General features: G+C 50.9%; 1 protein-coding gene across 2 annotated transcripts in view; it reads left to right on the forward strand.

Moving 5' to 3' along the window:
- dock4b (dedicator of cytokinesis 4b) overlaps window positions 1-14,745 on the forward strand; it is an 89,508-nt gene that overhangs the window by 18,494 nt on the left and 56,269 nt on the right. For both annotated transcript variants that reach the window (XM_029246670.1, XM_029246672.1), the window contains exon 2: window positions 12,151-12,234. In XM_029246670.1, the coding sequence (XP_029102503.1) occupies window positions 12,151-12,234 (84 nt within the window). The remainder of the gene's footprint in view (window positions 1-12,150; window positions 12,235-14,745) is intronic.

Below are 14,745 nucleotides of genomic sequence, written 5' to 3' on the forward strand. Positions count from 1 at the left end.
ATTTTTTGTTACATATGCTTTTAACTTGTGCAAAAGGCTTGCCGAAAACCCAGCTGTGCAGTAAAATTGGGCCATTTTCCCCCCCCAACTTCCCTCGCACTGCTGCCTAACTGACACTTTGACTGCATGCGAAATTTGCCGCGTGCAGATCTCGCGGTCCTGCCAGTCTAATGCGGAGCATCGAGACAAGACTAGCACCTCTCCGATGATGCCGTTACCTTGCTATGGGGGTGTTTAATGTGTGCAGCAGTGCCCGACTGCAGACGGAAGCACTATAATGTGGTGCCCTCCTGCTATGAAGGATTACACCAAAATGTTGCACGTTAGGGTTAAGGTCACCTAACCCTAACCCTAACCCTTCCTATCGGTCTTTTTTAGCATCATCTCCTGATGGGTGGAAAATCAACAGGACCTTCAGCCAAGCATGCCCTAACAGTCCTTTGCCCAGTCACGACAGAGTTAAAGTGAACATGTTTTAGTCAAATGCTTTAAGGTCAATGACTAATTTCAGCACTTTCCAGAAAGCCTTAATTTTAAAACCTGTAGTACCATTCATCACTGTTCTTAAGTCATGGAACAGCATACTTGGAGAGATGCTGATTTATTAATTTGCTCCAAGCAGCAGTGCAGGCTGACTGGTTTCACAGCTGCTGGTTTGTCCTGGGGTTTCTCTGCGGCTGGCATGGGATTCGGCCCACCTTCCGGAGCCTCGGCCGTCCTTGGGAACTCGGGGTGGTTTGGAGCCTGGGGAGGGTGTTACGGAGCGAAATGCCCGAGCTCAAAGCTCGACGCAGGAAAGGAGAAGCATTCTGAAGCATGCGTGTGCGGTCATATTCCATCACCGTGGTCTAATAAAATCCAGTAGGATGTTTTGTCAATTTCGGTTCCGTTGAATGACCTTTGTTTCCGCCTCTGTTAACGGTCTTTGCAATCCTGTACATCCTGTGGATTTACTGAGGAAGACAAAGCTCAGATTTAAGAACAAACTGGGGGAGAAAAAAAAAAAAAGCCGTGTATTTCTTGATCCAAGTCGCAGCACCACACCCTGATGGTACCCTGTAACACTGTAGGTTCTTTACTTAGTATAAGCTCTGGCTTTTGGATGCCAACAAATATGTCCCACATTTAGGGTTAAAACCAGATTTCTGTCTCCACCCATAACCTCAGAGCAAGTAATTTCTGAAACAAAGAAATGGCTAAACCAGCTTCACAGCGAGCTCCAACAGTTTTCAATGGCTGTGATGCTGTGGCGTAACACTGGGAAAGAGTAATGTTGTACACTACATTTACAGCTATTCATTTAGCAGACACTCCTTTATCCAAAGCCACATATGACTCAAATGAAACTCAACAGAAGTGCATTTCACCTACAGACTAAAAGATATAGACATGTGATTGTCAGTCAGTTTGTCTGATGCCATCGTTTACACCAGCACACACTACGTGGGGAGCACATATAGAATTTATATGAAACACAAAGGTAATTTTGCTCGACAATGTAATGCAACCTTATGGGGTTAGATAAGAGGTCCAGACAGAAGTGAGTCTGAAAGAAGTGTTTTGAGACCTTTTTGAAAGCTAAGAGGGATCCAGGAGTTCTGAGAGAAGATCATTCCTCCACATTGGGACCAGAACCGAGAACCTTCGGGTTTCTAGTTTTGGACCTCTCCTGTTATGGGACCACCGAGGAACCATAGCTGGAGGAGTGTAGCGAGTGATCAGGTCCTGTAGATATTGGGGCGCAGATCTTTTGGTGGTCTTTCCAGGGCAAACTCAACTTGTGCAGCAGCATATCAGCTGGAGAGGTTTGGTGGAGGAGCCCAGGAGTCCAGATAGGAGCGAGCTGCTGTGGTCCAGGTGGGGTATCGCCACGGCGTGGACCAGAAGCTGTGTAGAGTTTGACCATTTCTGCCACTTCACCTTCACGACTGACACAGTGTTCCGGAAAGCGGTCATGGTTTCAACCCCACATCCGTTGCGTAATAACCTCAAAAGCAGTCGGTCCAGGACTGTGAGCGGAGAGCAGTGACCCAGTTGCGCCCTGGCTAGACGCCGTGGTGTCTGGTAATTCCTGGGCACAGGTGCGCGACCCGACAGCAAACTCTCACCGCCATGACACGGACACATTTTCATACGAATCGGTGGCTGCGTAATCCAGACGTCCTTAACAAGATTCATTATGACCTGAAACAACATCTTCGGGTTGGAAAAAAAGATGGTAAGAAGTGAGATGCTGATTAGTCGATGTGCTGGGCTGGGCTCAGCAGCTCCTGCAGGCGTTGACAGATGTGCGCACCTGAGCGGGCTGGGCCCTTGACCCATCCTTGTGCTGGTGTGGGCGCCTGCTGGGCTCATCTCGCTAAGGCTCGGATTGAAAGGTTTATCCTGCAGCTTTGACGCCCGGCCAGAAGGCAGCTGCGTTTGGAAATGAGGAAGTTGCTTGACCGTAATGGGCTTTACACAGTAATCCACTTAGGAGACCAGTGCCGATGTTTGTTTGTTTTGACCGCCTCGTGAACTGTTTTTTTTTTTTTTTTTTTTTTTTTTTCTTTTCTCCCCCCCCCAAGTTTCTGTGTGACCAGTGATCAGAGTGACTTGCCCCATAAAGGCAATGTCTTTCCTGAAGGTGACATTATCCATAAACACGGCAAGTCCTGCCATCACTCGCAGCAACAGAAAGGACTTGGATTGATTAGCCTGTTGTGTTTATCGCTGCCTTTTTTTTTTTTTTTTTTTTAAAAAAAAAAAAAACCACGATGGAATATTAAAATGACCACTCAGCAGTATCATGCACCAAAGCACTGAGCAGCTTGTACCTGTGTGCGCGAGCTCTGATGTGGGTTCAAATCCGGCTCAATCTCTGTGGCATTTTGCGTGTTCTTCCTGTGTTTGCGGTTAATTCCTCCAGGCGCTCTGGTTTCTGCTCAGCGTTCAAAGGCACGTGTTTCAGGTGAATTGGTCACTCTGAAGTGCGTGAGGGAATGAGTGCATGTGGTTGCCCTATGATGGACCGCTGCCCCATTCATGGTGTACCCTACTTCACACCCTTCGCTTCTGGGATAGGCCACTGCGACCATGTACTGGACGAGCATTTATTGGCGATGGAAGGGTGTACCTGAGTAGGTTTTTTTTTTTCAATATCCCTAAAATAACCTGAGGATGTTTCTTTTCTCAGTACGATGACACGTGTTCTGGACGCAAAGGTGTGGTTTGCTTCATATCACTAATCTGCTCGCCCGCGACTTTCTTCCGCTGTCATTTCCGTTGCGTACTGTACAGCGGGCAGGCGAGGGACGAGTCTCGCCGGCGGCCGCCGTGTCCCCGTACCGTCCGCGGTGCTCGCCCGTGCCGAGCCATTGTAGGAACTTCATTAAGTCAGGAGGGCCGCAGCGAATGAGTTCCGCTCCAGTGACTCTCCAGGCTTCTGCTTTGTAAGGTTTTCCTCCCGTGGGCAGGACAGCGGGACCGCGATGCTCCGTGTTCAAGCGAAACGGCCGAGTCTCCCCGCAGACCCCCAGGAGGAGGAGGCATCGCCGTCAAGGGGAACGGCGCCTTTCTTATTCGTCGATCTGCCGCCATGCTTGTTTAGACCTTTTCCGTACTGTGGCAGGACAGTCCACGCGGTCCTTTTTGACCCTCCCTACAGAGAGGAACCGCGGTCCCCGGTAGGTAGTGTTTTGTCGCGGGTGCCTTTTCTACACGAACATCTCAACCTCGAGCTTTGGCCTGCAGCTCAATCCACATTTTCGTTTTCGATCAGCCCCCGACGTACGGACGGGCCGCAGAACGGGGCATTTGACATCCCCGGCGAGTCGAACGTGACGAGGTCGGAGTCGACGGTGAGGACAGGACTGCCGTTGGACGTCCTCGCGCGCGTTTGAGCTGCACGGACGTCAGAAAGGGGCACCTTGACAGCGCCGCGGATGGCGTGCCGTTACCTGCGCTCGCGTGATGAGCGGTCCTGCATCTCGGAGGGCTGTCGAGCTGTCCTTACAAGTCCGGCGTCCTTAATGCGATTCAGTTCAGTTCGGTTCATTTTTACAGAGCGCTCTTCTCACACAGTGACACAGAATTCTGAACAAAGGCATAAGACAAATAAACAAATAGTTGGCTATGGACTCAATAATTAAATTATCCATGTAGTTATTAAAGCTGTAAGCAAGGCTACCGGCCATGGAGGAAGGGAACAAAAAAAACTCCTAACCGAAAGTGAGGGGAGGGGGGAAAAAAACCTCTGGGGGTCCAAGTGTCAGTGCCCCCCTCTCCACCCCCTGGGGCATTCTAGATTAAAAAAAAAAAAAAAAGACTCAAGTCCATTTACAACTAATAATAACATCGTAGATTTGTATTAACTTGATGTCCCAGTTCACACAGGTATCTTTCGTCCATCATAGCAGGTGGTCATCAGCTTCGGTCGGCATAGGATGCTGGTATGACGGCTGGCCGGCTTCCTCGGTTCTTATCGTTTACATTTACGTTACTTCATTTATCAGACACTTTTCTCTAAAGCAACTTCCAACGAACTCTATGTCGTGTTATCAGCCCACACACCTTATTCACCGCGGTGACTTACACTGCTAGATACACTACTTACACTGGGTCACTCATCCATACATCAGTGGAACACACACTCTCTCTCTCTCTCTCTCTCTCTCTCTCTCTCTCTCTCTCTCTCTCTCTGTCACTCACACACTTATCGTACGGAAACGATGCCGAACAAGAAAAGAAATTTTTAGGAAATAATGACTTAATGAGATTGGAGCTGTTAATGCAGAGGGGAAGAAGCACAGACAAGAGGAATTGCACTGGTTTACATGCAACCGTTGTGTCCGCAGGCGACCGGAAAGGAAGGGCTGGAAAGCCGGTGCGTGACGCGGTGGCCCTACTCGTTCGTCCTCCGTGGGCCGATTCAGTTGAACTCGTTTACTCGTCGGCGGTGTCTTGCATCTTTCGGGGTATTACGAGACGCTTCGGCCTCGGACCGATTCCAGCCGAACGCTTCCAGCGATGACGCCGCGCTCCGGCAGCTGGAAAGCAGAAGCGGCCCTATCGCTGTCCGCGGTCCGCCAGCTTCCTACCCAGCATCTGTCGCCTCTTTTGCATTCGCGTTTCCGGCCCGGCGGGTCTTTTGATCGAAGGCTGCAGGGATGTCCGCGCGATCCGTCCGTCACTTAAATAGCGGTGGTCAGGCTCGGCGGGCAGGGCGTCGTCATTCGTGTCAACTGGACACCTGGTCAGTGAAATCTTCACCGCGGGGGTGAGGGACCGAGGTGTGGCCGCCGCAAGGATGCGTAGTGGTGCTACGTGTTTCTTGTGTTGTGTTGAGGCCTAAAGTGAACCGCTAGAAATCGCCTGCAGCCTGCGTGTGTGTGTTTGTTCTCTTGCTCTGTTTCTTTTTCCCCTTTCTCGTGCTCTCGCTCCCTCTGGTTTCCCACACAGCGTTACAGGCTCGGGAATTTGCACTTCAAGGCGCGAGTCGTCTGCGAGCAGCCGGTGCCTGCGGTTGCCACGGAACACGCCATCGCCTTGGTTACGGGAGGCAGAATGTTCATTTCGGAACATGGCACCTCCGGTTTTCTGCCGCGATGTTTTGCATAAAGGAGGATGAAACGGGGGAATCGAATAATGGAGACTAAAAAAAAAAATTCCGCCGTTTACTTGTAAAACGCTCCGTGTCTATCTGGGATCGCGAAACGCTTTTCTCGGTGCCGTTCTGAAGATTTAAAACATTTTTACGTTCAGGAAGGCCCGCTGGAACCAGACAGGTGTTTTTACGCTTTCTCTGCAGCCGGTCCACCCACCCGCAGCCCTTACGCTGCACTGATGACTTTCAAAGGCTGCTCATCCCCCTGCCGACAGCCCACGTTGCCCCCCCCCCCCCCACTTCCGTTAGTCACCTCTGCGAAATCCAGGTTTCATTGTGTTCTCCCAGGCCGGCGGGTGCACGTGGGCGCTAACACGCAGCAATCTGGCCGTTCTGGCTGAACAATGAACGTGCTCTTCACCCGCCTTCAGACCCGTCCCTCCCAGCCGACGCCGGAGGAGAAGATCTCGTTCCCGGAGTGGGATTGGGGCCACAGGTCATCCCACTTCGCTTCTGGGCTTGTGGAGAAGAGGGCCTGGAGAGGGTATGGTTCACCTTCCCACACGGCTCCTGCTCCCTCCCCCACCAGCTCCCTTCTCGCTCCCATTCTCAGGCTGACCGGAGTGGATGTGTTACCGTGCTGGACTGAAGAAACTGCCCGTTTTGCAGCTTTTTGGGTTTTTTTTTTTTTTTTTGAAATACCATCTCACTGCGCAACCTTTTTGCTCCCTCATACTTCTGCTGCACCTGCCTGTTGCATCGTTGGCCAACTGAAAGTACAAGGGGTGGCAGACGCCCTGGCGTGGCATCCAGCGCCCATGGACAGGCCAGCAAGGTTTTATTTGCCCGTGTTCTGCAATTAAATATACAGCCGTGGTCAAGGGATTAGGATGCAGAGGGAGGTGGAGAGCACGTTTGCTGCGGAGAGTCTGACCCATATCTCTGCTTAATCTGAGCCACTTTTTTCAAACTGTCTTTTTACTTTTTTGCTGTGATGAGGTCTCTCAATTTGATTTTCAGTACATAAACATAGGGGGCGGGGTGGTGCAATGGGTTGGACCGGGTCCTGCTCTCCAGTAGGTCTGGGATTCGAGTCCCGCTTGGGGTGCCTTGCGATGGACTGGCGTCCCATCCTGGGTGTGTCCCCTCCGCCTCCTGCCTTACACCCTGTGTTGCTGGGTAGGCTCCGGTTCCCCGCGACCCCGTATGGGACATGTGGTTCAGAAAGTGAAAAGTACATAAACATTTGCATGTACAGTAAAATTCCTTCTTTGACCTCCGTTCTCTAGGTAGGCTGTGGCACCCCAGTACCGCGGGAATATTAATATTACGTTCGGAATGTGCTCGTGCATGGGTAGCGGCATGCGGTTGCGAACGTGCTGCAGGGAAGCGCTGCCGTTGTACCCTTGGGCAAAGTACTTAATTTGAAATTTCATCATAAACATACATTTGCATAAATGTGTAAAGTCAGTAAATGATGCCTATTAGTTTTTATACTGCAACGGAAGCTGATAAATGAAGACGTGGTGCAGTTGGATAATGTGGAGGAAAAATAATGACTCCGCACACCCCCTTTCTTCTTGTTCTCCTTAATTTTTCAATTGAATATGGCTCTGGACTCATCCAATGGTAGAAGGGGTAGCTGGTGGCCCAGTGGTTCCCTCTACTACCTTCAGACCCAAAGGTTACAGGTTTGAGCCCCAGCTGTAGTACCCTTGAGCATGGTCCTTATCCTGAATTGCCCAGCTGTATAAATGGGTAAATTATCATCAGTAGCTTAACACTGAGTTGCTTTGTGGGAAAAGTGTCAGATAAACGTAGAATGCTGGTGTTTTTAACGTGCATCTGTACGTCTCGAGGAAGGCTAGGGTTCGAAGCGCAGCGTTTGCGCTGCCATCCTCGACGCACTCCTTCACCTTAAGGCCGACGGATGAGTTGCGGATGTGGACCGTTGCAGTGGTCTGGGTCGTTGAGGAGATGCGTGGGAGGGAAGGGCTGGGCTGTTGGCCTGTTATTAAACCGACGGCGCAGGAGCATGTCGAAGCTCCGTGTGTTTTGCTTCCCGTTCCAGTCGAAGCTCCCGCTCTGACTTTTGCTTCCGTGGATGGCCAGCCTGCTGAAGCGCATCATCGTTTCCCTAGATACCGGCCATGCGCGAGGTGAAAGGCCGTCAGAGCGGCACGCTTGTTCTCCCCTCCCGTTCGCGGAACGCAACAGACCGGATCGGTTTCGTGGGTCGGGAGGAGGCCCGCGTGATTGCGGCGTTGCCGAATCGGCCCTCGTATCCGGACCACACGGGGAAAGCTGGGAGGTCAGCGCTCGCCGTGCTCTTACCGCGGCAGTTCGAGGTGACGGGTTCGACGGGCGGCGGAGTATGCGGTGAGGTCACTTTGAGAGAGGAGCTCACGATTGCCGCACTCGAACGCGATGCTCGTGCGGCGTGCGGTCGATCGTCACCGACACTTTGCGTTCCATACGTACTTCATGAGAATGCACGGTTGAGTACGCTGTTGGGGCTGGACGGTATTTCTCCCTTCGTTCTGATGTTCGACGTTCGTCTTTCCAAACTGGCCATGGGAACGTGGAATCGCCTGCCTTTATACGCGTTCCGCGACGCGAACGTCGGGGGGCGTTCCGGCCCGTCGCGGGGGGTCGAAGGCTCCCGAGCTCGTTCCAGCCCTCGTGAAAAGCGTGCGCTTGGTGGATGTTTAGCCGTGCCGCCGTTTCCTTGCCCGTTTTCCCCGGCCGTGGTTTGAAATGCTAATTAAGGGTCCCTGGAGTATAGACGCGGACCGAGGGGTGGGGGGAGGCGCTGTTAGCGGGCGTCGCTCCTTATTAAATATCACTTACGCTTTATTAATTGCTTGGATTGCTTTGCCTGATGTGGGCTGGTTTGGTGTGATTCTTCATTTACAAGCGGGAGCGCGCCGCAGAGACGCGCGGAGAGCGAGGCCCGGACGCGGACCTCCAGATAAATAATTCAGGTTTATTTGCCGTCGAGGTCAACAGAACCTCCTCCCATCACCAGCCATGAATTTGCATGCTAATGACTGTATGAATAATGCATTATTTTGCAACTGGGTACAGCGGGGGCTGTCAGTATAGGAGTGTGAGAGAAGAGGTGACATTTAAACGAGGTTAAAAGCAGTTTTACGACACTTTTTGGAATACTTTTTTTTTTTTTTTGCACTTCGGGTTCTGTGCTACTGGGAAAAAAAAAAAAAATTACCGTGGTGATGTATTCTTTGTTTTCTGTGGTCATGTTTCATATGGGACAGCTGGTAGCATAGTGGTTAGAGCTGCTTCTGTTGGACCCAGAGGTGGCAGGTTTGAGTCCCACCTCTGGCTGAAAGACCCTTGAACAAGGTACTTACCCTAAATTGCTCCAGTAAAATTATCCTGCTGTTTTAAATGTGTAAATAAGTGTAGGTCGCATTGGGGGGGGGGGGGGGGAAGTATGAGCTAAATGAAAATATAATATTCCTATCATAAGCGATTCTGTCAGCACGTTGGAGCCTATTGCTGTATGCAGCACTGATTATTTGTTCAATTACTGTTTCCCTGTATGGTCTCCACATCTCAAAACCATAAACATCCCAGAAGAGCTTCGACTCGTTGTGGAAGTCAGCAGCCGAAAAGGGGGAACGCAAACGAAAAAGATGTCATGCGAAGACAAATATTCATGTTAAGAATATTTTATCCACCATTTTTCATCGTAAGTAAAACATCAATGGGAGAACTAAATATTGACTTAAGAGTCGCATCCTTCTTAAGACATGTTTCTCTGAGCTCGTGCCTCGCTGTAACGTGGCCGTATCGTTTACGGGCCTTTAAAGACGTCACGGGTCCGCAGATGAGCCGCGCCCGACCGTAAGAGGCTTACTCCGGCAAATCGCTGCATCATTTTTCAGTCTTTGAGTTGAAATCTATATGTAATCCTCACTGGGGTTCCCCCCGTGGCGATTCCAAGCGCGGCGGCGTCCCCTCCGTGGAACCCGAAAACGATCGCTTTCGGGATTAAATTTCGTAACGAGGCGCTGGTGCATGCCGCGGGCGCGCGAACGCGATGCCGCTCGGAACGCTTCTGCCAGTAAGAATTTGAGAAGTTGGCTGGTGGGGTGTTGTCGCACCTTGGATGCGAGGCTCTCGTACCTGTGGGCGTGTAAAGCATCCTCCTGTCCCTCTCTTGTGGCTGGCTGATGGAACATGACAGCCTCTGTAGCAGCACCCCTCAGATCCTTGTCCCATGAGAGCTCGTTCGAGGATGGGAACTGTAGGGATGAGCAAGCACGGCCTTTAATCAGCTCTCTCTCTCTCTCCGTGTGTGTGTGTGTGTGTGTGTGTGTGTGCGCGCGCGCGCGCGCGTGCACGAGCAAGTGCAGGCAGCTTCTTGGCCTTTCCTCGCCCTCCCCATGAGGCAAGCACGTGGTCTCCCTGCCGAGCGAGAGCACCTTCCCGGCTCCGTCGCGGTCGTAGCCACGCCACGGCTGCGTGCAGACAGACAACAGCTGGGCTCTGGATTACCGGGACGGATTGGCGAGCGCTGCCGCCGATGAACTTCCTGCTCGGTGAATTCTCTCGCAGCCGTGACAGCAGCTGCACATGTGCTGCAAACGGCTCTGTGCTTTGCCCCATTAAAGTGTGAAAGTCGGATCGCGCCGCAGGGCAGACGGCGCCGGAGTCAAAGCCGGACAGTGACCCGAACCTCTCCGGGAGCCCTGGCCGTCGTGACGCGCTTCAGCGAGAGACGCACGGGTGATGGACGGGCGGGGGGAGGGGCTCGCTGTCGGGCTGGCAGGTTGCGCTTGGGCAGCAGGCCCTGTCCACTTTCATTCGACATCTCGCAGATGAGAGCTCTGCGCCGAACGGAACAGCGCCGGGTCACTGATTTCGGGTTGCGGTGCATCGTGGGTAATCCTCCCAGGGCCCCACCGGCAACAGCGAAGGTCCTTTAAATCTGAGATATAGTTGCGACGAAACCTGCCGTCTGGTTATTTCTTTTTTCTTTTCTGGGCTTTACAGCTCGCTGTGGTAAAATTTACGGTAATTTTCAGGTGAGGTACAGGTATAGATTCCATTGCCTTTGAAGTGTGCAGTGGAACCGTGTGAACGCAGGATGGCCCCCCCGTGGCCAGAGGATGGACGTCGCCCTGAAGCTCACCCTCCTGTGCACGGGTGTCCGCTGTGATAAGGCTCCAGGTCGACTTCGCATCAGCCTCTCCTTGCTTTTTAAGTGTACGGCAATGGGAGCGGGCCGGTACGTGGTTAAAGGGAGCCAGGGGTCAGGACCAAACATCCTGACCGCACTTGTTCACCAACTGCCCAACTGGGGGACGTGTCCCATCCGGTGCCCTTATATTGGAACGGTTGAAAAACGGCAATATCTAGTTATGTTAGTAAAATGATGGTGGAAGTACCAGCAAGTCGGACGCACCTTGCCTCTTTGGAGGGTATAAACGCTGGGAGAAACATGCAAACACCGTCTTCCCTGAGCAGGACTCAAACACTGCACTCACTGGTGTGCTGTAAATTAGTGCCATAAAATGGGTGGCATGGTGGCAAAGCGAGTAACGCTGCTCTCTCGCAGCACCTGGGTGGTGCGAGAGGATGTGGGTTCAATCCCTGCTCAGCCTGTGTGGAGTTGGCATGTTCTCCCCGTGCCTGTGTGGGTTTCCTCCGGGTGCTCTGGTTTCCTCCCACCCTCCAAAGACATGCTGTTCAGGTTCACCCATAGTGTGTGAGTGACAGAGAGAGTGTGTTCCACTGATGTATGGGTGAGTGACCCAGTGTAAGTCACCGCGGTGAATAAAGTGTGTGGGCTGGTAACATTACATAGTATTCAGTGTAAGTTGCTTTGGAGAAAAGTGTCTGCTAAACAAATAAATGTAAATGACATGTTACGCATAAGAAATGAGCAAAATGGAAATGAATTAAAGAACTTAACACATTTAAAAATTTCATGTACTTTTGCATGATATATAGTGCAAAATGTACAGTAAAGACCAATAGGATATTTTTTTAGGCCCTTATTTGCAAATGACTCATGAATATTAAAATGATTAATTGTACACCTGTAAGGAATGCGCCACCTGTACGGAGGCCAGGATTACTGGTAGGTCGCGCAGATCCGGTCCGAGACGGAAACGTTAACGAATACCTACGAATGAGGGAGAAGGCTAGAAAGAGCCAAGCGAAAGCGGTCCAAAGATGCCATGGTTTGTAAAGCGCACCTCACATGCAACCTTAACCACTCAATGACTATATTTGAAATTCTTCAGCCTCTAACCCTATAGAGTAAATTGGTAAAACCAGGTTCTTACCTGCTACATAAATATGGTAATCCAGTATGGTCTGACTCGTTCCCTTTTGATGAGAAGTGCCTAGATGGCCTTCGAAAAGCCAATAAAAAAAACGCGCGCACACACACACACGTGTATATATATTATATGTGTATAATATGTATATGTATATAATATAATGTGAGCATCCTGAAGTCCAGTACTTCAAACCTCCACCTTCCTCGGGGCATCTGTGGGCTAACAGGTGTTGTGTGTTTTGCGTTTCAGTGCTGGCCAGTTTCCGCGGAATGGGTCAGCATGGACTGCCGCTGGAGATCGGGGACACGGTTCAGATTCTGGAGAAGTGTGAAGGTGAGTCGCCGGACCGTGACGCGGACACCCGTGCGCAGCCACAGCTGGCAGATGAAGAGGAGATCCAGGGCACTTCACACACACACACTCTCTGCGCTCTTCAGTGGGTCAGGGTTAGGGTGTGTTTCCGCGCTGTGTTTTTTCCCGTCGGCACTATGCTGGAAGAGTACCGTCCTCCTGGGGGCGGCAGCACTGAGGCCCGGCTTTGGCACTGACACACTTAGTGGTTTCGGCTTCCTCTTCCCCGTGACTTTAAAGCCACCGCAGCGGAGCTGGAAGCAGTACTTCTGCAACCAATCCTTTATTTGATTCTCTTCGTGAACTGAACTAGGGGCTAAATTAGCTCGTCGCTGTCAACTTTTTGGACTAATTGCGTTCCGTCACAGCGGCGGAGCGGTCCTGCCGGGGCCACTGCTGCTGCTGCAGAGCCGTGCAGTGGCTGTAATGAGGCGCGGTTTGTCTCCCGTCCCTCTGCCTGGAGAGCTGGGTTCGGCTCCGGCAAAGTAGACATTTGACGGGCCCTGTCCGTCGGCGCTGAACTCTCCAGCGGGGCGACATCAAAGCCTCTGATACTCGGCTTGGCGAGCGCTGACGGTCGGCTGTGCTGTCGACAGCCTCTCGATCTCGGGGGGGGGGGGGGTAAATGGAAAGCGGAAATCCTCCTGTAATTCACTGTGAGACAAATGACAGTAATGCAGTTTTTTTTTTTCCCCCTCTGAATCCCAGGGTAGAGACAGGTAGTGCAGTGTAGCATTCAGTGGGGATTAGAGCTGCTGCCTTTGGGCTCAAAGGACCCAGGTTTGAATCCCAATCCTGCTGTTGTACCCCATGAATTGGTATCATAAAAGCTGCCCAGCTCGTGCAAATTTTTATAATGTGAATGGGCTCTTATGGGGGAGCGGTGGCGCAGTGGGTTGGAGCGGGTCCTGCTCTCCGGTTGGTCAGGGTTCGAGTCCCGCTTGGGGTGCCTTGTGACGGACCGGCGTCCAATCCTAGGTGTGTCCCCTCCAGCCTTACGCCCTGTGTTGCTGGGCTAGGCTCCGGCTCCCCGCGACCCCGTATGGGACAAGCGGTTTCAGACAATGTGTTGGCTCCTACAGTGCTGTGAAAAAGTAATCCCCCCCCCCCCCGTTGAATTGTGATTAACCATGTTTTTTTGGAAAGCTGAGTTAAATTTCACTTGCCACACCCAGGCCCGATTACTGCCAGACCTGTTGAATCAAGAAATCACTTAAACAGAACCTGTCTGACAAAGTGAAGCACGCTAAAAGATTTCAAAAAGCAACACATCACGTCACGATCTGAAGAAATTCAAGAACAGATGAGAAACAAAGTAATTGACATGTATCAGTCTGGAAAGGGTTACAAAGCCATTTCTAAGGCTTTGGGACTCCAGTGAACCATGCTGAGAGCCATTATCCACAAATGGAGAAAACTTGGAGCAGTGGTGAACCTTCCCAGGAGTGGCCGGCCTACCAAAATTACTCCAAGAGCACAACGACGACTCATCCAGGAGCTCATAAAAGAACCCAGAACAACATCTAAAGAACTGCAGGCCTCACTTGCCTCAGTTAAGTTCAGTGTTCATGATTCAACAATAAGAAAGAGACTGGGCAAAAATGGCATCCATGGGAGAGTTCCAAGGAGAAAGCCACTGCTGACCAAAAAGAACACAAAGGCTCGTCTCACATTTGCCAAAAAACGTCTTGATTATCCCCAAGACTTTTGGGCAAATATTTTGTGGACTGATGAGACAAAAGTTAAACTTTCTGGAAGGTGTGCATCCTGCTACATCTGGGGTAAAACTAACACAGCATTTCATAAAAAGAACATTATACCAACAGTTAAACATGGTGGTGGTAGTGTGATGGTGTGGGGCTGCTTTGCAGCTTCAGGACCTGGACGACTTGCCATAATTGATGGAACCATGAATTCCGCGCTCTACCAGAAAATCCTGAAGGAGAATGTCCGGCCATCAGTTCGTGACCTCAAGCTCAAGCGCACTTGGGTTTTGCAGCAGGACAATGATCCGAAACACACCAGGAAGTCCGCTCCTGAATGGCTCAAAAAAAAAAAAACTAAATTAAGGTTTCGGAGTATCCAAGTTAAAGTCCAGACTTAAATCCGATTGAGATGCTGTGGCATGACCTTATACAGGCCGTTCATGCTCGAAAACCCTCCAATATGGCTGAATTAAAACAATTCTGCAAAGAAGAGTGGGCCAAAATTCCTCCACAGCGATGTGAAAGACTCATTGCCAGTTATCGCAAACGCTTGATTGCAGTTGTTGCCGCCAAGGGTGGCACAACCAGTTATTAGGTTTAGGGGGGCAATTACTTTTTCACACAGGGCCAGGTAGGTTTGGACAGCTTTTTTCCCTTAATAAATGAAATCATCATTTAAAAACTGCATTTTGTATTTACTCGGGTTATCTTTGTGTAATATTAAAATTTGTTTGATGATCTCAATCATTTAACTGTGACAAACATGCAAAAAAATAAAAAAAAATCA

This window comes from Scleropages formosus, chromosome 2, assembly GCF_900964775.1.
Source record: "Scleropages formosus chromosome 2, fSclFor1.1, whole genome shotgun sequence".
Lineage (NCBI taxonomy): Eukaryota > Metazoa > Chordata > Actinopteri > Osteoglossiformes > Osteoglossidae > Scleropages > Scleropages formosus.